Genomic DNA, 23,240 nt, shown 5'->3' with positions numbered 1-23,240 from the left:
GCTTTCAGAAAAATAATTGGAGATGTGATCATAACAGGCTTTGCATGGGGGTCTGAATTTGCAGCCTCTGAGGTTGAATTCTCTATTTATCCAGCCGTAGTGTGGAAATAGGTTGCCAAAGAAAAACTGAGCACAAGGAAGGTGCGTGTTTTTCTTCTGTACAGACAGAGTAAATTCAAACAGTGCTTGAAGACCTTTAATGATTTTGTCTGTGTGACCGATTGACTGCATTGGGCATGTGATAGTTTAATATCGATTCAATTATCTTTTTATTTAATCCCTGTTAAACCCCTTAGTTGGCGCATAGGGAACCTCTTGGCGTGTTGCCGTGGTAACCAGAAATTGTTCTGAGGCCACAAATAATTTTGTTTGGAAAATGCAGTAGTGGCTGTTTCATACGACGTGATCTGGTCTTCTCTCACATTCACGCAGGGTTTTCCTGTGTTTCTAAATTTATGACTACAGCTGCAATAGATTTATGAGTCCAGCATGCACACGTGCGGTGTCGTACCTCACTTGGTATGAGCGATGTACAAGGGCCTTGTTCGATTCTATGAACATTTATATGGCTGTCTAAGCTTTTAGGGGATTCGGTTGGAGATTGCGGTGTCCCTCAAACAGTTTTATAACATTGCTTCTGTGTGATCGTAAGTTTTTATACCAATTATCCTTTTCAAGGTCATGGCAGAGGCTGGAGTCTTTCCCAACTGATACAGGCTAAGAGGATATGCTTCATGGCAGCATAATGAGAATGACTCAGTCAATCAGCGGTATGTAACTTTTATTATTTGTATCATTGGCTTATTGTCGTTTACTTCCACCGGTAGTGTTGTGGTACGTGCTGCTATATTTCGCAGGTTTCATTACTTGTCAGTGCCTTAATGCGCAACACTGCCAGTCCTAAGCCCAGGAGAAATAATAGGGGGGTTATGTCCGAAAGGGCATCGAGCGTAAAAAGTGTGCCAAACAATTCATGCGAGCGACTCACTTATTGTGTACTTATGTGTTGTTGGTGCTGATGCCTGTGGAGTAATTTACATGCAATTTGGTGGGCGGATTGTTTTAACGTCTCTGGTGATATTTGGATCTGCATGTAAATAGACGCATATAGGCTCTGAATTGGAATTAGGCAGGTAAACATGCAGTGGAAATTAGCCTTAGGGTGAGAGGCATAATGTACCACACACAGCTGTTGCTTGAATGAGAACCTGAAGCACCAATGTCTGCAACTCATATAATTTGCATCACCTCAGTGTTCTGATGTTTTTGTGCAGTAGATGCTGTGATAAAGATGTACATGTCAATGTGTATGCAGGAAATGAAGAAGCTGTGAGCAGTGGAAAGATTGTTTTTGAAATAAAAAACAAATCAGAGTTATGGATAACAGTGATGTAATTTAAACAAAAAATTGCATTTTTTTTCACCTTTAAAAAAAAAGAATGTGATGAAATGTAATAGAATTTGCACTTTTTAAATTATGTGTTAACGTATTTCACAAAAGAGCAACCAGAATGTCAAATAGCACAAAATCCTCAAGTGTTGTCTGGAGGAACTAAAGAACGCGGACCCTGACTAATCAAATTCCTTTCTGACATCTCCCGCTTTGTTCCCATTTTTGATTGCCAGGGAGACTGAAAGCTATGAAGAGTGCTGAGCACAGCACCGATAACATGCTTCATCATTAACGGGCTGGTGATAAGTATTCAAGCATTCAGCAGCTTCTACTTATCGGGTCACAATCATCTCTCTGAAGTAAATGCTGTGGCTCACAACCCTGTTGGTAAAACTGTTAGTTATGTAAAATTACCATTCAGGTTTTTGTGGACAGCCTAATAGCTCCATCATAGTACTGTGCTGATAGAATAGCGTCGACAGGCTTTTTGATGGCACATGGAAGTTTGCTCAACCATAAAATGAGTGTTATTCAACATCCTCCATAGAGACCATCCACGTATGTGTTCCTTGATAATTGCCCCTTGATACTGTATTTACGTGTTGTTAAAAAACCTTGAGCCTCATCTCAGATGGCCTCTTAATCCATCCATTTCTTCTTGCATGACAAACCTCCATGCAGCAGGGATTTTAGTACCTCCATGTCTCGCATGCAGTGTGGTAAAATAAACGAGTAGCGCCTGAGGCCACACTGGAACGTGCAAAGGATGCACATCCATCGACAAAGTGAATAATGAATGAAATTTCTGTACTGGAAATATTTGATGTCACTGTTTCATATTTATAAGGTAATATAAAGGCTTATTTGTGTTGAAATATCAAATTGAAAGTAGCCTAACTTTGATGTCATTGTTGCATATTTATGAGAATAGAGTTTGTAGTTATCTTTTTGTTAACAAAAAAACAAAACAAAACATTCTCTTTGTTAAAACAAGTCAAGGTTTTTGTAACGTTGTTTGCAAGATTAAACCTTCACATTTTCCTCATTTCACCTGACCGTTCCGCCTGGCCCTTTCAGCACCACGGACAGCGGTTTCTTAAACCACTCTGTTCCCCAGCTTTGAAACGCCATTCAGTTCTAATTAAAAAAATGTTTAAAGTACATTGTCCTTGAGGGTCTTGAAAAGCATGTCCAAATAAAAATCCAGCACCACGGACAGCGGTTTCTTAAACCACTCTGTTCCCCAGCTCTGAAACGCCATTCAGTTCTAATAAAAATAAAATAAATAAAATGTACATTGTCCTCGAGGGTCTTGAAAAGCATGCCCAAATAAAAATCCACTATTGTTTATTATTATATCTTAGCTTAGAGGAGACGACGCAGCTGCATCTTGTGCAATGCCAAAACTGGGCAGGCTAACTTACACCTCAGATCCAATCATTAAAATTGTCTGATTACTCCCAGAGTCAGATTTTATGTTTATGTGAATGCACTGGCTCATTGATGCTGAGCCCCTTTATCTCTGGTTCCAAAAATACCAATCATCGGAGAGACTAAGCTAAAATAATTGAAATTGGTCGATAAAACAAAATCTTAACAACAGTCCTAATGATTTGATCGTTTTATTTTGAATCAATATTCCGAAAAAAAAATAATACAAAGTTTTATATTATTAAGGGATAACACGTTGCCTACTGAATGGCCCACATATGTGACGACGGCTTACATAATATTCATTCAGTTTTTTCCACTTACCAGGTGCAATTCAAAGCATGCCGTGTCAGCACTCACTAAAAGTTTTTATTCCGATTTTTATCTTGAAGACAGAGTTTCCATGGAGGCACACAGCAGTAACTTGCTCTCAGTTATTGTGCTGAATGAAACGCTTACAGTTACAACTGCAGTGCTGCGGCTTCATTTTTAGCCCACTGTCGTCACATTTGAAATGTATGCATGAATCATGCTGTGCTGTCACTTTGATGGACAAGTAAGCGGGATATGTGCCAAAGCCATAAGCCGCTGCCTTATTTTGATCAAAAAAGGTATGGTGACCATTACAAGGCTTTCCCAGTTGACAGATTGCAGCCTTGACACTTTTTTTCCTTGGCTTCCTCTGAAATCTAATGACTCAGGCCGTTGCTGATTTGCCCTGAGGGTTGTAGACACAATTCTCTTTCCTATGGATACCTAGACAAAGGCCAAAAATCTGAGGAGAGAACATTTAACCTTTGAGGAGATTGATAAGAAAGCCTCTCTATTGATTTGCTTTGCTCAGAAAATAGGAGTCTGAGTTTTCTACGGGCACCCTGAAGAGATGCTACCAGAATGCTGATAGGGCAGAAGTTACTGCTGTGATTGATATAACCCAAAATAGGCCTCTATGTATAACAGATCAATAATATTCTAAGCTTTGAAAAATCTTTGTGTGTACCAAGTGGTCATTGAGAAGTTTGGGCAAACTCCCGAACGGCCGGTCCATTCCAGTCCGAAATTAGACAGCCTTTTTTAAATAGACTCGCATTCCGAAACAATCTCTCATACAAAACCCCATCTTTTAACAAAACTACAAACACCTCTTTAAAAAATATAGGATGATTTATAGGGTCTTTGCATACTCTAACGCTGATTTAAAGTTGCCAATCGATTATTCGACACATTATTGACGACACAGTTTCCATTGATATACTTTAACTAGGTGATCATTAATATGATATTTATCAAATTCTAATTTATGTTATATGAATCCAACTCTTACTGATTTCAAACTCTTTCTGTCAGGTCTTTGGCATAACGATTAAAAACAACCTAACATTAAAAGAAACAAGCCTCCTTCCTTGGCCGCATTCTTGTCACAGGGTTGGCAAAGCTATTGTCACAGAGAGACTAATCTTGTATAAACTGAGTTATAGTATTCTCAAAATGTTTTGCATGATTTTGTGAATAATACATCCTCTTTTTTCCTCCCTTTCAAACTGCAACATTCTGCAGAGAAACTGGGTAATAAAGAATGGGGTGGAACAGATTAGCCTGTCATCTGTGGTTTAATCCTTAGAAATGCCAAAACTCTGCCTGGAGATAATATATTCAGTGCAGCTCTCTGGTGTACATGGAAGAGTCCACAGTCAGGAGAAGTAAGGCAGTGACGGAAGTTGGTGCAAACGAATGTAGTATCATCTCCATCAATAATCCACCATCATCCTTCAGAGGCAATTACTCGCAAGTCAACTCCAGTTTAACAGGTTCACCTGATGTACCCCAGCCGCTGTAGAACATCTTTGATAAGTATTTTTATGCCACGTGTACAAAAGCAACTTCCTGAGGGAAAATGTATCCCCCCCCCCCCTTCTACCCCTCTTACATGCATAGAGTAGCCCAGATTAATTTTACATCAGCCTGCCAAGTGGATTTCCTCCTGTAAGCCTGGTAAACAACGAGAATTCGTTTTCATCTCAACAGATGGAGAACGACAGCAACTGCGGAGCACGGCTGCACCTCAGGGGTTGAGATCTTAGCCCTCATTAAAAAGAAGTTTGAGTGGAATAAATTTGATCCACTTTGAAAGATAAAAATCAACAACCACCCTTAGTCAAGATGCAATGAGGCCAATGATGAATATAGACAACGCAATTATATTTTGAGGCTTTTATTTCCCATCGTGTTTAGTATACAGGAAGTTTGTTGACTCAACATGCAATCTAAAAACTTCTATAAAGTATTTATTAAATGGAGAAAAAAATCCTTTGAGGAAAGTTATGCATTCAAGGTATGACCATCAAAAATAGTACTAAAATATTAATGATTCCACTAATACTGTCAGACCAGTTTGAGAGTTAAATTCAAGTCACATTCAATATACGAGTAGCTTGGCCAGGATGTTTGTACATCTCTCACACTCTCTTCTGGGCTTTGATTGATCACAGCAGAACCGCACACTGATGGGCTATTATTTCACCTTGAATTGAATAAATGACAATGCAGGCTCCATTCAATCTGTCGCCGGCTGTTTTGTTTTTATTTGTCTTTTTCATCGATTGTCTTTTTAGGTATGCCTTAACACATCAAAGCAGGGGGGGAAATCTCCGAATGATATTGCGGAAAATGTTTCTTTGGGACTTCAATGGGAATGATTGCTATATGGTGAAAGTGGACAAACTCTTTTGTGAGTCATGTCATTTGAAAAGTAATGTTTGTTTGCCTTCTTTTGATCAAGTTGTGACATGTACCTCTCATCAATTTCTTAAATGTATAATTGGGTCGGATTTTATTATCAATATATACTATACGCTAATCCACAGTTTTTATTCTGAGCTCTTTTAATATTCTTTCTCTCCCACTCATTTTCAGACCATCAGTATTCATGGTCAACCTCGCCGTACTTCGATGAGGAAAGCTACTCCCCTCCACGCAAAAACATGAAGGGTCTCTCCGGTGGCCGTCCCGCCCACCTCCAGCTCACCTCTCCCACCTCAGCCCACACATGTGGCTTTGGAGATGTTGACCATTCCCTGGAGCATCATTCACGGCCCCCGTCCTACCTCCTCAGCCCCACCGAGAGCTGTCCCCTTGAAGGTCGCCATCGCTTCTCCCCGAGGAGTTCCATCCACTCGGAGTGCATGGTGATGCCGGTGTCCATGGCGCCCACCGATCACTCTGTCGCATGTAGCACTTTTCCACGTATGCATTACGGAAGCGCGTCGCGGGAAAGCGGAGGTAAAACCTCCGGCGGCAGGGATGACGGTTGCTCATCCTCGTACGGCGGCAGCGGCAAAATGAACCGAATCCCAGCCAATCTACTGGACCAATTTGAGAAGCAGATGCCGCTTCACCGAGATGGTTTCCACACATTGCAGTACCAACGCACATCCACCACAACAACGACCACAGAACCGCGCAATGAAAGTCCCGGGAGGATCCGTCACCTCGTTCACTCGGTGCAGAAGCTTTTCACAAAGTCACACTCCCTGGAAGGTTCCTCCAAGATGAACGGTACCAAAAACGATTCGCATCGGGATGGCTCGCACCATCATCACCACCACCAAGGCCACCACAAACACAGCAAGCGCAGCAAGAGCAAAGATCGCAAAGGTGACGGGAGCGGGAGGCAGCGTTCCGGAGGTTGGTGGAGTTCCGACGACAACTTGGACAGTGACAGCACATACCGACCGCTGAGTGTTATGTCGCGACACCCTGTGGACCAAATCAGTCAATGCTACCCTGATTCTATGCACAGCCACTTAACCGGAGACCTGTCGCTAAAGACTTCCAAAAGTAACAACGACGTCAAGTGCTCGGCGTGTGAGAGCATGACACCGGAGGGCAAGTTCATGAAGAGGAGCTCCTGGTCCACGTTAACAGTCAGCCAAGCCAAGGAGGCCTACAGGAAGTCTTCGCTTAATTTGGAGAAACCCATGACCCCAACAGACCTCAAGTCCAACCTCAGGCCGTGTCACTATCTTCAGGTGAGTGTCACTGGTCAGAATATCTGCAATCAAATTCTTGAGCCGTCTCCTTTTATGTCCTAGCGCACAGGTGTCAAACTCAAGGCCCGGTGGCCAGGTACGGCCCGCCACATCATTTTATGTGGCCCACGAAGACAATTTGTGCATCAAATTAGTGTCATTACTAGAATTGCAAATTGTCTTCATTTGAAAAAAAGAAAAAAAAAAGACTAAAATGGCTTCACTTGAAAAGTATTATCAACATTACCTGATGTAAACCTCAACCTGGAAAGGAAAAACCCAAATCCTCGTATAGGGGGGGAAATAGAAGAAAACTTGAGAAGGGACCACAGATGGATGACCAGAACTCATAAAATGCCAACAATAATAATAAAATTCTGCCCCCCTCCAAAAAATAAATTACAACCATGTGATGGCTGTTTTAGAAGAATCAATATGAGTTTACATCTTTGTAATTTACAGCAATATGACATCTGACAGATTCATGTACATTCCGCCTGCAGCCCAAATAGAATGACGATGTCAGCATATTGGGGGAGACATAGAGAGTGTGTTGTATGGATTTGAGTGTGTTGTAAACAGAAAGCCAATACATCTCATCAAATTGCTCAGTGGAGCCAAAACAACACTCACTTTAAGCTTGTCTCAACATAAAATCTTTTGAGGACCGTTTTGGATATAACCAGACAGTATTTCCATCAATTCAAGTGGCGTTTTCTGCAATGAATCTCCCCCCCCCCCCTATTTGTCCACTGACTTTAGCTAGTGTCTGACTTGCAGCACCATAAACATCTCTAAAAATAGCTTCTTCTCCTGCATCCTGCCGCAGGGCTATATTTAGCCCCGCGTTATCAATCCAATCCATACGGGGGTGACACGTCTTCCCCCTTGCAGGAAAATCAATGTGTTCACCAAGATACATGGATGTGCACGGAAGTGAAGGAGAGGTGGTTAGAGATACAATCAAGTGAATTACAAGAGCCTCCTGAGACAGTTTGTGTGAGGAAAGGAATCATTTTGGTCCTCAAGCCCATTCACAAACCTCACCAGTGACAGCTCAGATGGAATTAGTCAACTCATTGGCAGCCTGTCTAATGGATGCTATAACTCAAAATCTTGTTAAAATCATGACAGCCAGTTAGTTGTGTTAAAAAAAAAACTTTCCCAAAAGTTTTCCAAATTATGAATCGATGTTATGATCGAGTTCGAACGAGTAAGAAAAGCCAAAGACAGCATAAAAAGGTATAGTACCATGCAAAATGATTATTTTTTTGTGTATCCACTAACATAACAATGAATCACATTGATATTTTATTTTTACTGCGGTCGCTGAATTAAAATCATCCACAACTTTTCATCACCGGGACAACCAAAAAAGTGTCCAGGGGACTATCCGCTCTTATTGTCTGTCTGTGAGACTGAGTGTGTGGACGTGCAGCATTCATCACACGCCGGATGGTTTGATGATGTTTGAGTCACCTTGTTGACGTCCTTGCTTGATGTCAGAGGAAATAACAACTTTGCAATTGTTCGAAAAGTATTACGGAGAGGACAAAAATATATGAATAACTCGTGGTGAGCATGAAGTAGGCGCTCGGTGTGTCTGAGGGTTCGTATGATAGATCGATTAAATGGTCATTGGGTTAGACAATGATAGATTCATAGAGGCTGATCTTTCTCTGAAATGACAAATGTTGCAGAATCAGGCCAGACATTCGCTATCACTCTTTGTCTGTGGCCAAGTCATTTCACAAATTAGCCCCAGTTAGCCTTTCCCCACACACACTCACACACATACTTTCCATTTATTCACGTGTGCCTAATGAAAGCACTGAGTAGCCTAAACACATCAATCTGCCGCTGCCAGTTGACCCATCTGGTGGTATTTCCAAGATGCTCTTTGGATCTTCTCGAATCTGGTAATAGAAACAAACATTTTGTAAATATGATAGTTGGCTCCCCTTTGGAACTTGTACAGCTTCTACGTTTTTTTTAACTTTGCACAAGATGTTTGTCACAAGTCTTAAAAATGAACTTTAAAACAACCATTGTAAGATTGCTCATTAGATGGTGAGATGTGTCCCAAAGATTTTCTCAATATTGCGCTGCACTCGCAGTCAAGAAAAGTCAATTTTTCTCTCCTTATGCAAATTCAAAAGTGGATCACACAGTGACTTTTTTGCTCAAAGGATGTTTCAAAGGGATTTAAAGGCACAATTAAGTGGAAAGTTGAGGTGCCAAAGGTTACGCTTGAGAGACAGAAAGAACACCACATTAACAGTGCGCCCCCTTAACACAGTCGAGTCAATTTGTGTTATTCTAAGATAGCTGTCCCCAACCACTTCTTAGTTAAGATCTAGTCTGACGGGAAATAGGAAGGGTGAGAATCAAATCAACATGTAGGCGTGCACTGCCGTCAAAGAACAAATGACATAGCATTAGGTTGATCAGCAGTAATGAAGCCTGATGGAAAAAGAGCGGTAACCTTCCATCAAGCATTCGGCACCATCCTTTACTTTTCGTTTAATGAGGACATGTTGCCGAGTTCTGACAAAACCGTTGCCATTTCAAATGAATGTCAGCTCATGCTTTAGGGAGTCAAGGATACTGATTTACCACAAGCATTATTAGTCTGAAGCTTTGTAAATGCCTCTTTTTTGAATTTAATTTACCGTATTTTCCGGACTATAAGGCGCACCTAAAAACCTTAAATGTTCTCAAAAGCCAACAGTGCGCCTTATAGTCCGGTGCGTCTTATATATGGACCAAATTCCTAAATTTAAACTGGCCCGAAGCCTTGTGTCATGAAATCAATCATAAGTGGCCCGCTGAAGACTATGAATCATGAATGTGGGTCATTATTTGTGATTATAAAGTAATTTGATTTGGATTAAAAATCTGACATGACGCATTAATGGTGCGCCTTATAGTCCGGTGCGCCTTATATAAGGACAACGTTTTAAAACGGGCCATTCAATAAAGGTGCGCCTTATAGTCCGGTGCGCCTCATAGTCCGGAAAATACGCTAATTTAATTTAACATTAGTGTCACGCAACCCGGACAACTTGACATAGACGGATGTAAAGGAAAGAATTAATACAATTTTTGTCAGCGTCGACTAATAAATAAGAAAAGCTCTGAGAGGTTTTTCTTTTGCAGTTTTATACTACATGATTTCATATGACAGTGGTGTCCCTTGTGCACGTAAGCATACTTTATTTGGAGTAAGACCTTCGCCAGGTATTGTCACTGTCATTCTTGCTTCCCTATGATGATCCAAGAAAGAACTAAAAGTAGAAACGGAACACAGCACCTGCTCCAACACACGCAATCTCTACTTGCAATTTTGCACGATGGAAAAGAAAAGTCCATTGTTGGGATTGCCAATGACTGACCATTTTAGAGCACTCCCTATCTTTCTCGCCTCTGTGCTCATCTATTTCTACATCTCTCGCTCTGTGCCACTACTTTTAGTTTAATGGAAATGACTTCTTTTTTTTTTGTGAGAGAGGTGATGCGTAAGGGTAAAGCCTGCCGGGTTAATCAATGGAATGCACTGCTGATGTCGGAACAATGGCCGATCCCTAACAAGCTTCATTATACATACAGCGCACAAGCGTGCACAAATACACACGCATGCTCTCTCCGGGCTTCAAAGGAAACAATTGCAAGTAATACACCGGAGTTTAATGCACGTACCGAGTCTTCTCCTCATATCTTTAAATTACTTTGATAGGATTCAATGATATTTCATATTTGGTGTCGTTATAATGTGCTATTGCTTTCATGGCTGTGTAACCTCAATAACAAAAATAAATTAGGCTTTGTAATTGCACAAAATATGATTCCTTCAAAGAACAAGTAAATTGTGGAATTATTAAAATGCATCAACAAAACATCCTGGTTTGGAGTATTGACGTATTTAAATATATAAATGTATATAAACGAAAAATGCACTTGTGGCCATTTTAGGGGGTGGAATATTTCAAGGCTGGGAATTTTCTTTTATTTTTAGAATCATTGATCAGCAGCGATTGATCATCTGACCTAAATTGCACATTCTGTTGACACCATCAGCGTGTGCTTACACTCCCATGCTGTCCCGTGAGAACTGTGTATTTGCTCACATCTTGGGTGAGGATATTCACTTCCTTGCCTGTTTTTTTTTATTTTTATCTCACCAAGAGTCTTTGCAGTTTATCAGCCGATCCAAATTCTAAAATATTTCACCGCAACTTGTGCCTAACCTCTGGCGTTCCGTTCATTAATTAGACATCTAAAAATAGCGAAGCCCTCCAAGACTTCATTAACCCTTTGACTCAGTTTTGTAGCCTGTCCCTTGCTGTCCTGGACAAAGAGATAAATTACTTGTATCACAAAGTGTGTTCCAGTGTGGGTTTTTTAATATGTGCGTGATTAACACATCACAAATAATAATATATAAACTAATCTAATTTACTGTCTGTAATTCTCAGTGTCACTGTGCACCCTGACAAATTGTGGCTTTTTTTTAATCACAGTCCACATCTGTGGGAGTATTTTTGAAATGTAGTATGCGATACAAAATATCTATTCTGACACATTTATTGTGAACAGTAGGTATGTTTTGTTTTTTTATTAACATTTGCATGTGATGTGTGCCCCCTTTTTACTTACTTGAACACTTAAAATCCTTTTAAAGTGAGAATAAGAAATGGAGCAAGTTCAGTCGCGATAAGGATTTTCTCTCCAGTGAAACTTTCACTTTTTGATTTTTAAGAGGGTTTTACATGCCTTTGTCCCCATGCAACTTCATTTTTGCAATGTCAGTATCAGCCAGGCTTCCCTCTCTTGATTGCAACGAGAGTATGCAGGCACATTTGACCAGTGATGGAAGGAATGACAGAACCCAATCTTTGTGAGGGGGCATGAGTGATTTGCTGAGATAGTCAATCAGCGATAGAATTGAAGAAATGGTGACCCAACGGACACCATTACTATTTTTCCCTTAAAGAAATTAAATTAAGGAATAAACAATGAATCAAAGAAAGGAAATAAAAGATGGGGTGGCCAAAAAGTGTGATTTAATCATATAACATAGTATTCATTAACAAACAAGCAGAAGTAAGATTTTCAAAGAACTGCTTTCAAAACATACAAAAATTAAAATTGTGTTCACGAGCAATTTACCTTTTATGAGACAGTCTGAACACAGCTACTGTACATTCCCAGTTATAAGTGAGTGTGTGAACCATATTATCTAAGTTGTTTTAATTCCTCTCTTAAAAAAATAAGGGTAGAAAATAATTGATTTGAGCTATACAGTTTATAGGTCACAATAATGATGGGAAATATTTTGAAATTATTTATCTTTGTCTGTTTTTTTCATTTCAATTTTAATTTAGTTTCACTCAACCTGACATTTGAAAATGGGTGTGCAGACTTTTTAGATCAACTTTACTTGACCAGGGGGCTTTGCTCATATTAGGGCCATCATTAAACGCTAAAAATGTTGTTGGTCCTTATCTCCAGGTTCCACAGGATGAGTGGGCAGGATATCCCGGAGGCGAAAAGGACGACGAGATTCCTTGTCGTCGCATGCGCAGCAGCAGCTACGTCAAAGCCATGGGGGATGAAGAGAGCGGCGAGTCGGATTCAAGCCCCAAGACATCACCCCAGAAATCAGTGCGACCAGATGCCCTCATAAAGGCCATCATCAGACCCAGAGAGCTGTTGGACTCTCAGAGGTACATCACATGCAACTCCTGTAGAGTTTGCCTCTACCTCTGCTTGCATGATGTCACTAATATCTTCACTTTGCCTCAGTTATTTGGCCTCCTCATTTTGACATCCAATCTTTTTTTTTCTGTTGGATATCATTAGGATATGGCCACCAGCTTTTATGGTATGTTTCAGGTTATTACCGGTTTTCATAGCCCAAGTTCAAATGTATTGGAAGAACTTCGTTAAACCTCAGTAGGAGGCGCTACAGAGCATTTTTTTAGGTAATCGTGGATGACAATCTTAAAACGCTGTATCTGACTTTTAAAATTTTACCTGCATACAAAACCCATGATTAGGCCCTCAAAAATGTGACTACCGTATTTTTCGGACTATAAGGTGCACCTAAAAACCTAACATTTTCTCAAAAGCCGACAGTGCGCCTTACAGTCCGGTGCACCTTATATATGGACCAAATTCCTAAATTTAAACTAGCCCGAAGCATTGTGTCATGAAATCAATCATAAGTGGCCCGCTGAAGACTATGAATCATGTTTCAAAAAGACTATGGATCATTATTTTGTGATTATAAAGTAATTTGTTGTGTCTGAAGTCAAAATAAAAAAGATAAAATGGAGAATGATTTGATTTGAATGATGCATTAATGGTGCGCTTTATAATCCGGTGCGCCTTATATAAGGACAAAGTTTTAAAATGGGCCATTCATTGAAGGTGCGCCTTATAGTCCGGTGAGCCTTATAGTCCGAAAAATACGGTAATTTTAACCGCGATTATACGGAGGTACACTGTATTTGCAATTCTCTATCACTGTAAAGTTGATTTTTTTACAGTAAATTAACTATTGATTATAAGATACTAGCACTGTCCCTCTGGGTCTTGTTTGCTTAAACACCACACTTTATTACTGACCTTCTCTTCCCTAACACAGCCAACTAGTCTTTTGGGTATTCTAAGCAAAAAATGTCTACATGTCCCTGCTACCACTATAAAACCCAAGGTGACAGAGCTTTCCCAGCTGTTGTACCTGAATCATAAAAAAATAATAATAATAATAAACGTTCAGCAAGTGAGCCCAAGACACTTATGAAAGCTTTATTGTGCCACTGAAAATGTTTTATTCAAATGAGCTTTTTTCCGGCATTGACTGGGTGGTTTATCCATCCTGTGATGCCATCATGGTGAGTGGAAGCAAAAAAAGAAAAACTAATACAGTATTACCAGACCATTTTACATCTTACTTTTAACTGTATCATCAGAGCTGCACAGATTTCAGAGAGTTCACAGAGCGAGCATATTAACCGAATCCCCCAAAATCACAGGCGTTCTTCAAGAACTCCTCGGTAATGACACCCTTGGGGCCACTCCCGGTGTTTGAAATGAATTCAATAACAAAGCTGCTCCTCTCGACTCAATAGTACAGCAGCTGCAATCAGTGGACTCCGACTCGGGCCTCACAGCCCGATCCATGCTGGTCAATAGCTTCTTTTCAGCACAGCCCAGCACAGTCTGTGTCTATGCGCTGAGCCAGTCATTATTCAGAGAGGCCTTGGAGTGCAATAACTGCAGCTGATCGCCCTCCCTGCTGTTGAATCATTTGGAATCATTCATCATAGCGTTTACAGCCATTCAAAATGGATAGTTTTGGAAGCTGCGGAAACATGCCTCAGCACAGCAGCCTCGTATATGTCAAGTCGTTGAAAGGGACACGTACTTTCGCAGTAATAGATAGCACTGTAATCGTCGTCGATCGATTTCGAGGAAAGATGTGAAGGAAATTTTGTTAGGATTTGTGAAGGTATAAGCCATCACAATTCTTTAAATATTGAGAAGGTACTTAGGAAGGCCTGCTCTATATACTGTAATTTTCGGACTATAAGTCGCGTTTTTTTTCATAGTTTGGGTGGCGGGGCGACTTATATATGTTTTTTTTCACGAATTTTTACTTGATCATTAACACATCACTTACTTAAAAGTATAGTTGACCACTTCACATGTTATTTTTAGTATAGTTGATCACTTCACATGCTTTGATATCTTTATCTTGAACATATTCAAAACATGAAAAATAAAGAGAAAAAAATCAAATAATTAACACTTTAAAGCGCCATATCCTCTGGACATGTCCTCTGTCACCAGGATGACATAACGGACGAGAAATTTGATCGATGGATTTAATGATTTGGAGTGACACAAATGGTTTGACAATATTGTTGTTTATGTGATAGTTATTTAAAATATAGTTTATATATCGTTGTATGGGCCTGTGGAATAATTTGAACTGCGGCGCAGCTCACGGCATTGTTGACAAAGGACGTTCGATGGATTTAGTGAATTGGAATGACACAGATGGTTTTATAAGCGTGTTATTTATGTAATGGTTTTTATCGTATCGTTTAGCCTGTCGTTGCTCGTTCATGTCTGTTCTTGGTGTTGGATTTTGTCGAATAAATTGCCCCCCAAAATGCGATTTATACTCCCGAGCGACTTATATATGTTTTTTTTTCACATTTTGGGGCATTTTATGGCTGGTGCGACTTATAGTCCGAAAATTACGGTAGTTGTATTGTGGCATAAGCAATCCATCCATTCATTTTCAATACCACTCATCCTCTTCATGGTCACGGCAAACATACATTCACTTCTTTCGAACTAGTTGAGTTGAGTAGTGCGCATAAGCAAAGCCATCTCCGTATTGGCATTGTGCATTAGCAATTCAGAAAACAATTGTGTGGCAATGAGCAGCATCTCCGTTGAGGATGTGACACAAAAGGTATTGTGTCAGTATGTGACTCTACATACAGCATGTGTGTTGGGCTTTCAGCGCACTCAAAGTCATCGTGGAATAATGTCGACAAATGATGTGTTTATGACTTCATTGAGAGTGGAACCAGCACAACAGACACTGTAGATGACAATATTCTCGTTACATTCCTACAGGCAAATGCCTTTTGAATCTAGAAAGCTATACACATAATGATTCTCAACAAACATTGCCCTGTGCACCTGGCAAGAGCACGAGAGCTATTTCTCATGGTTCACTAGGCGGGCTAGTTGGGAGGGGATTAGATCGCAGTCGAGACAAATGGTCTGAGTTGGATTTCCCCTGCACTTGCGACAATTTGATGCTCTATGGAGGCATTCAGAGAGGTCACACTCAAATTTGACAGCTGACGCAAAGCATGTGTCTGAGTCAAGAACAAGCTGTCAGGTTGTGTCACCTTCCATCATTTTCGCTTTCAAGTTCTTTTTGAGGCCCTGGTGATTGACTGGATCGCCACTTTGTTTGTTTCACTTGTAAAGAACAGGCCTGCTCAGATAGAACAGCCAGGAGGGAACATTAGATCATTGTTTTAATAAACGATCATGGACACCTTCCATCCCCATTAAGATGTTTTCCTTCCTTTTGATCAGAGCAGATTTCTGGGGTCAGGGGGCAGTGCCCTCGAGGCTCCCCCTCTAGCACCGCCTGTGGTTAGGCAAAGAGTTTGCAATGTAGTTACTTGTTCTGTTTCTTCCTCTGCGACTACACTTTCTTCTACGTATTAATCATCAACCATCTGGTTGTTGATGTTACTTTTCACAGTCCACACTTCTGTTTTGGGGGAGGAGACTCACGATTGTCGCTAGAGATATTTGTGGTGAGGTGTGTTGTCATCTCGTGGACATTTTTTTTTGGTGTTTCCCACTTACAGTATGTTCATCATCCTTTAGATTGGATGACAATTTAATGTTACTGCAACATTGTCCCTTTTTTTATTCATCACACAGAATCCATGCTGGTCATGTTCTGTCACCCTAATGTTTGCAGCACTTTGGTGAAAACTCGCAAGCAAACATTGAGCTCACCCCAATTTCTGTACAGAACCACTTCCAGCAGGCTAATGCCCAGTGGAGTCCACCTCCATCCAACTCCCACTTGTGAGGACCCTGTAACTGTGTTTTCCTCTCTGCCCACAGCTCTTATCGCCTGGATAAAATCAACAGTGACATGCGTAACTACATCACCAATTTTGCTGCAGACTTAAGGTGAATACGCGATCAGTGTCTCCAGTTAGCTCTTCGTTGCTGCCGCGTTGCAGTGGTCAGATGTCAGAGGTGGCTGACTCGCTCCCTTTGCTGACGATTCGATATTTACGTCAATTAAAGGTCAATAAGAGATCACTTGGCGTCTTTCTCATGCAGTGATTAAAAAACAGATGGGGAAAAAAAACTGAATTCAAACACGGTCCATTAAGTTTTCTCTTTGTTTGGAAATGGAATTGGGGCACACAAAAAATAATTGATTCATAAATGATCAGGCATTTTGAACATTTCCTTCACTAGCTTTTGCCTCATTAATATCTTGATGCCTTTATTTTCAATGGCTTTGCCAACATAGAGTAGAGGAATTCTCCAGCCTGACATGCTGTATCACAGCCTTTTTTTTTTTTTCATTTATTGTCAAGCACTTATCTCCATGGAAGGGTTCTAACTCATCCAAGCCGGATGCCAGAAAGAGCTCTGGCAGGGGGAAATCCCGTTTTGTTTTCCTGAAGTCACTTAGGGTTATTTACCGACCTTCTTTTTCTTACATTAATTTGGAATATTCCTTCCCTGGCACATAGTCCAGAACAGAACTCTGCTTCTCTGCTTGGTTGGCATATTTAATTGATGTGGTGGATAACAGGGTTGTCCCTGAAGTGCTTGCTCACTAACTAGCTCCCCTCATTTGCACACATTGATTTGATGTGTCAGCACAACATAAATCCAATCACCTTCTTTAGGACACTGCTACACGAAAGGTGTATTGTTTTTTGAGGAAGAAAGCTCATCGACAGCTTTCTTCTCAAGTTCAGGTTGCTTTGGGGGAAAGCCGGTGCTTTGCGCTTGTTAGTATCCCCTGTCGCCGCCAGCCACTAAAGTTGCTGTTCAATTTTAAAATCCTGAGTGGCCTATTTTTCTCTATCTTTAGTCAGAGCTACCACTTGCAAACAGCCATGCACCCAAGCATTGCTCTGGACCCCGCTGCACACTACAACTCCCCCAAGTTTCGCTCCAGGAACCAGAGCTACATGCGGGCAGTCAGCACTCTCAGCCAGGCCAGCTGTGTGAGCCAAGTGAGCCAGGTTCGCCTTCGAATTTCTCTTCCTTATGTGTTTTTGTCCTTTCTGATGGCTTTTACTCTTCACAGGTCAGCGAAACTGAAATAAATGGCCAATTTGAATCAGTCTGTGAGTCTGTGTTCAGCGAGGTGGAATCACAGGCCATGGATGCATTGGACTTACCCGGATGTTTTCGAACGCGGAGCCACAGCTACCTACGAGCCATCCAAGCCGGCTACTCTCAAGATGATGAGTGCATCCCTCCCATGGCCTCCACTCTCACATCCACTATCAGATCTACCACAGGTAAAGGCTCATATGTCTTCTTTTCATCTGACACAACATCTTATTTTTGCTATGAATTTGGGATAACGACGAGCATAAAACGGTGATACTGTCAGATGTCGAATCCTTGCATGATTTATTCAATGTTTTCATTGTTTTGGATGGATGTAAGACTTTCATACTCCCAACTTTTTGAGCTGTGCAAGTTCATCCTCTTGTATTTTGGATGCATTGAGTCATCTGCCCGCCCATCGGATGCATCAGAGAGTAAAGCTATGAACCCTATTGAAAATCTCAAGTGAGAAAAATCAGACGACAGGCTTTCTCCACTTCATTTGATGTCTGACTTTTTCTGTTATGCCGCAAGGTGAATGTTCTGACTTTTACTGTAAATTGGGCACAAGTATGGTGAATGTGTAAACCCAGTTTACAATGCTCTGGAAATCTGTAAATGTCACAGGATATATTCTGGGGTTTCCTTCCCCCGAGGTTGCTTCAGTATCATCTGACCATTATGCAAATTAGATCAATAACAGTTGAATGTACACATTTTGAAACAATCCCAATGTTTAATCACCCCTTATGTATAAAATCTTGTGACAATAAATCTAAACCTACACCGCCATTTATTTCTCATACAAATGGGTGATTATAAATTGGAAGCTGCTGGTGGTTTCATGACTTCTCCCGATTAATGGATTCTCCAAGGAAATGATACGTCCAAGCAGAGATGAAGACTAGGGGAGGGGGAAAAGAAGAGAAGGCACCCAGGAGTGAAGTCCAAATGGATTCCACCCCCTCGCCACCCAACAACATTTGGATTAAAATAGGGAGGGTTAGAGGTGTGTCCATCTGGAGATGTGCTTATTATTAATACTTCATCCCTATTGGTGCTTGATTACACTGCTTTCTCTGTAAACCTTTTTTAATAGACAAAACTTGGTTATTGATGGAATTTATTTTAGACAAGAGGCAATTAGATTTTGGAATGGTCAGAGTGGACATCACATTTTCAATAGGGTTCATACTATACTACCTGATTGGTGGGAGAAGGTTTGGAAGCTGTGCTCATCTTTGCCTCTTTTCATTGCACAAAGTTCATTTTTCTGGATCTTACCCGATAGCAGAACGGCATGCATTTTTTTTTAAACATCCCTTCTATGATGAATATTTTCTTTGTTCTGAAGGTTAAGAGGTTCTCCTTTGTGCATTGAAAAGATGTTAAGAATTCATGCTAAATTTTTAATGTTGAGAAGGCAGTGTAAATCATCAAATGAGTCAAAATGGGAGTGCTTAATCAATATTAAGGAAACACTTTAGTAATGTATCATGGTATTACAAACATGAATGCAATATTTAGGCTAGATATGAGCAAATTGTCAAAATAGCAATATTTGTAGTGTAGATTTATGCTGTAATCTTGTTTTGACTCATGGCAATTAGTGCATGACTTGATGTTACTGCTCTGTGGCAATAAAAAGCACATTCTCTCCAGTTGCTCACACCTGTGGCCATATTACAAATACATATTTACATTTGTCTTGCAGACAGAAATTATGTGCAGGAAGACTCTTGTTTACCCAAGCAAGCCAGAGCACATGAGGATGTGACAGCAGATAAAGCCCCTTTGGCACATGATGATCTAGGCTGCCCCATCAGAAGAGACAGGTCTTACCAACAAGATAACGTGGTGGCTACAGCCAAACCTCTGTCTGGACCACCCGTCTCTCCGATCCTCTTCAGATCTCCAAGACCTACTGGAGCAGAAAGGCCTTCACCAAAAGCCATTCAGGCCAGTATTAAAGAATCGGCAACATTGGCTGCAGCTATCAGCATGCAATGGAAGGAAGAGGTCTCTGCCATGCGTGTAGAGTTAGCTGAACTCAGAAGGGACCTCTGTAAAGAGCTTCGTGCTTTCAACAGTAATTTCAATACGTTCACGAAGCATTACAACACATGGTCTCCCCAAAGTTGTAAAATGCCTGCAGGGGTGGATTTGAGTGAAGTGGGTGCGGCAGAGGCAATGACAGGTGCCCATGCAGGACTGGGTGCTGAAGGATTTGGAACCCCTCGAGCAAATCAAAGCACTGGAGGAGCTAAGGAGAAAACAAAACATGTATCTAAAGTTTCTGTGGGGACTCAGGCCAGAAGCAAAGCATTGGTGCGGCAAAGCACTGCAGATGCCGCCGTTAATTGCCCAGAAGAGAAGGAGAAGAAGAAAGGGGCACGAAAAAAACTACCAAAGCAGCTCTCCATGGATCCAAGTATTCTTGCACGTCCGCAGTCAATGTATGTTGAAAGTGCCATACCACTTTCATTGGATCCAATTATACCATTCTCTGCTAAAGCAGACAAAACTAGGCCTTTGGAATTGCCTAATGTAGGCCTATCAGCAGATCTGGAACATCTACCTGACCAGGATGCCGGGGCTTCGTGTGATCCTGTGACGAAAGAGGCACTCACCTCTGATGGTATGGTGCAGCTTGGAGAAATGTCCCGTGAGAGGCTACAAGATTTGGTTACAGTTGACCAAGATATGGGAATTACTCCACAGCAAAGCAGTGACAACCCTTCAAATGATTATGACTTGGATACTAAACCATCTCATCAAGTTGAATCGAAAGCCACAGAATTGGACTTCAATGAGAGGGAAAATATCCGCCTGCCATATCCAGTCCCTGTAGTTACCGTGTCTCCGCCCGAGGATCATGAGAACGACATCACATCAGATTCTGAGTTCCCGTATCATTCTGCTGGAGAGGAACCAGAACCAACTCCAGTGTCGCTAACAAATACGGAATTAGAAGAGTCAAAAGGAACAGACCTAAAGGAATCGGAGTCAAAAGATATAGACTTGCGTATGGCATCAGCGTCCGACATAATTGACGAAAGCCAGATTTTAATTCATGATGTACCCACAACTGATCAAGATACTTCTGCATCGTGTAACGTGGAGCAATGTCCTTCCATTGTGGTAACCGAGTACTTCGACATAGATTCTCCAGAGAGTCCAACTAACAGCGATCCAAATCCTGACCCCATCGTGTCCCTTCCGGAAAGTCCTTTCTCAGAGCAAATGCACCTGGATTCAGATTTTCCACCTAGTTCTGCACAAACTCAACCCAACACTGAACCAGACATGGAAGACTCAGAGTGGCCACCCCTTCCCGAACCTCTTGATCGCACTCCAATATATCATGCCGATCTGGTTCACTTTGACCTGGTCATGTTGACTTCTCTAGACCAAGATGATCTTGATTCAGTGTTCATGGACCCTGAACCAGAGCCTTTTGATCTAAGTATTGATACTCCATCTACTTTGGACCTGGACAATCCTTTTGACCAATCAGATTGCTGTGAAACTGCAGACTCTGCCACAATATGCCCCTTGGATTCATCATTGTCAACAGATGATGTCTGTTTTATACCAACTCCCGAGTGTTGCTCAAATTCTAGTCGGCTTGGTAGCGTGTCAGTCTCACAGAAACCCCAACTACCACAAATCACTGTCACAATATCACCCCCAAGTTCACTATCCCCTGATACCTCATTGGAAATGGATTTTGAACCCACAAGTCCATCACCAGATCCTTCAGTATGTGATATTGATCCATCTTCACATGATCCGGAGGACATTGAAGTAATATCATTAATCCAGGAAAGCATGAAGCCATATGAGAAAATAGAAGAGTCTCTTGAGTCCACGACGTCTTCGCAAGAGCATGGGGAACTTGTGAAGGAAAACCCCACGGATAGTCTGGATCGGTCTTCGTACGAGGAAGCTTTTCTTTGGTACCGGTGGCAGAAAAGGACCCAAAAGAAAAATTCAGTACAGAGGAGTGCAAGTGTAGAACTTTGGAGTGGGAGATATGAATACAACAGTGCCGAAATCACATATGTATCCCTCACTCTGTGAGCTCGTACTTCAGTCTCAGCAGACAAAACGTAGCCCAAAATATATCCGTAACTCACAGTTAATAGCCGCCACAGTGATGTGGAGCAATGGGCCGATCCAAATGTAATAAGAACATTGGCATTCAAAGCAAGGACTTCCTCATAAAATTCCACAAAGAAGAACTGTATTTATAGCAGTGAGAGCTATCATTCTAAGAACTGTCTTCAGCAGTGACATATTTACTTAACAATAATAATCCAAGAATATTTGCTGAAAATGTTACAACAAAAACTGAGTTCCATTCAAGGACTCAAGTAATGCCAACTATCTTGAGGAATTCTTTTGGACTATGAAAATGCTGCAGATGAACAGTTTTGCAGCAACAACTTCCTTTCTTTGCTTGTACGAACGAATATGTGTGTATATCGTCACTCTAAGGTGGAGTGATATTTTTGGGATGGTTATTATATAACTATGAATTGCAAGGGTGTTTACTATGTGAGCTAATGGATGAACAGAGTCGTATGAAATATGAACAGATGGTCATCGGAAATGCTGGAATACTGTTAATGAAAGTTCAGTGTTGCTCAAATATATTCCCAAAGTAAAACTGCAATGGCATATACTGTAGATTTACTGCAGCTCTATATACACACACAATAAATAATCATATTCATATATGACTGAAACACAGAAAAGTAAAAAAAAGGAAGTAACCCTATTACGAAATACTCAATAAATTAGTAACATTAAAATTAAAAGAAATGTTGAGTGTATTTTTACTGTAAAATAATACTGGGCTCAGGAATTTAAAGACTGTGAATGTAATCCCACAGAATGAGGAAAATGGCATAATAATCCAGAGTATTCCTGGACATTATGATATAGGCATTTGGTGATCAGTAATTCAAACTGTTCCATGCGCCGCAATCTGCATTTGAGCCTGTTTGTAATTTCTGCCTTTGAATGAGGGCAATTGAAAGAAAGCACTTGCATAGCCAATGACGGCACAATTCTATTAAGTGTAGGCAATACTTGAAAGCCCGATCAATCACAAACTATATCTCTCCTATGTCTCCAATTAGTGGGCTCCACATGCCCACTGAAGTCTGTGCTCTAATAAAGCACACTGGAACAAAAGGAAGCTTTGAGCTGAGCATCAGTGTGCTTCCGGAAAAAAAGATTTTTTTTCTGTGCACCATGAAAGTTTGCTAAATTGGCTGAGGCAGAAAAATTTTAAGGCCATGGGAAGTTAATTAGCTGTATTGTTGAATTCGTTTTGTCGTTTCAGCGCCATCTTTCTTCCCTCCACATCTCATCCACATCCAACTTTTCATTTTCAAAACATCTATGCCAACAGAATGTACTATAACATGTGCTCCCACATTGTACTACTTTTTTTTAAT

At 40.9% G+C, this 23,240-nt stretch overlaps 1 protein-coding gene across 1 annotated transcript in view; it reads left to right on the top strand.

Moving 5' to 3' along the window:
• The first annotated feature begins 696 nt into the window (after nt 1-696).
• Nucleotides 697-23,240, top strand: part of dlgap2a (discs, large (Drosophila) homolog-associated protein 2a) — a 33,019-nt gene continuing 10,475 nt past the window's right edge. The window contains exons 1-5 of the mRNA XM_061302109.1: nt 697-770; nt 5,738-6,852; nt 12,364-12,578; nt 17,525-17,678; nt 17,744-17,960. Coding sequence (XP_061158093.1) covers nt 728-770; nt 5,738-6,852; nt 12,364-12,578; nt 17,525-17,678; nt 17,744-17,960 — 1,744 coding nt within the window. The 5' untranslated portion in view covers nt 697-727. The remainder of the gene's footprint in view (nt 771-5,737; nt 6,853-12,363; nt 12,579-17,524; nt 17,679-17,743; nt 17,961-23,240) is intronic.

The sequence above is a fragment of the Syngnathus typhle genome, linkage group LG16 (genome assembly GCF_033458585.1).
Source record: "Syngnathus typhle isolate RoL2023-S1 ecotype Sweden linkage group LG16, RoL_Styp_1.0, whole genome shotgun sequence".
NCBI classification, from domain to species: domain Eukaryota; kingdom Metazoa; phylum Chordata; class Actinopteri; order Syngnathiformes; family Syngnathidae; genus Syngnathus; species Syngnathus typhle.
The sequence above is the reverse complement of the archived record's forward strand: the minus strand, read 5'-3'. Positions and strand labels throughout refer to the sequence as shown.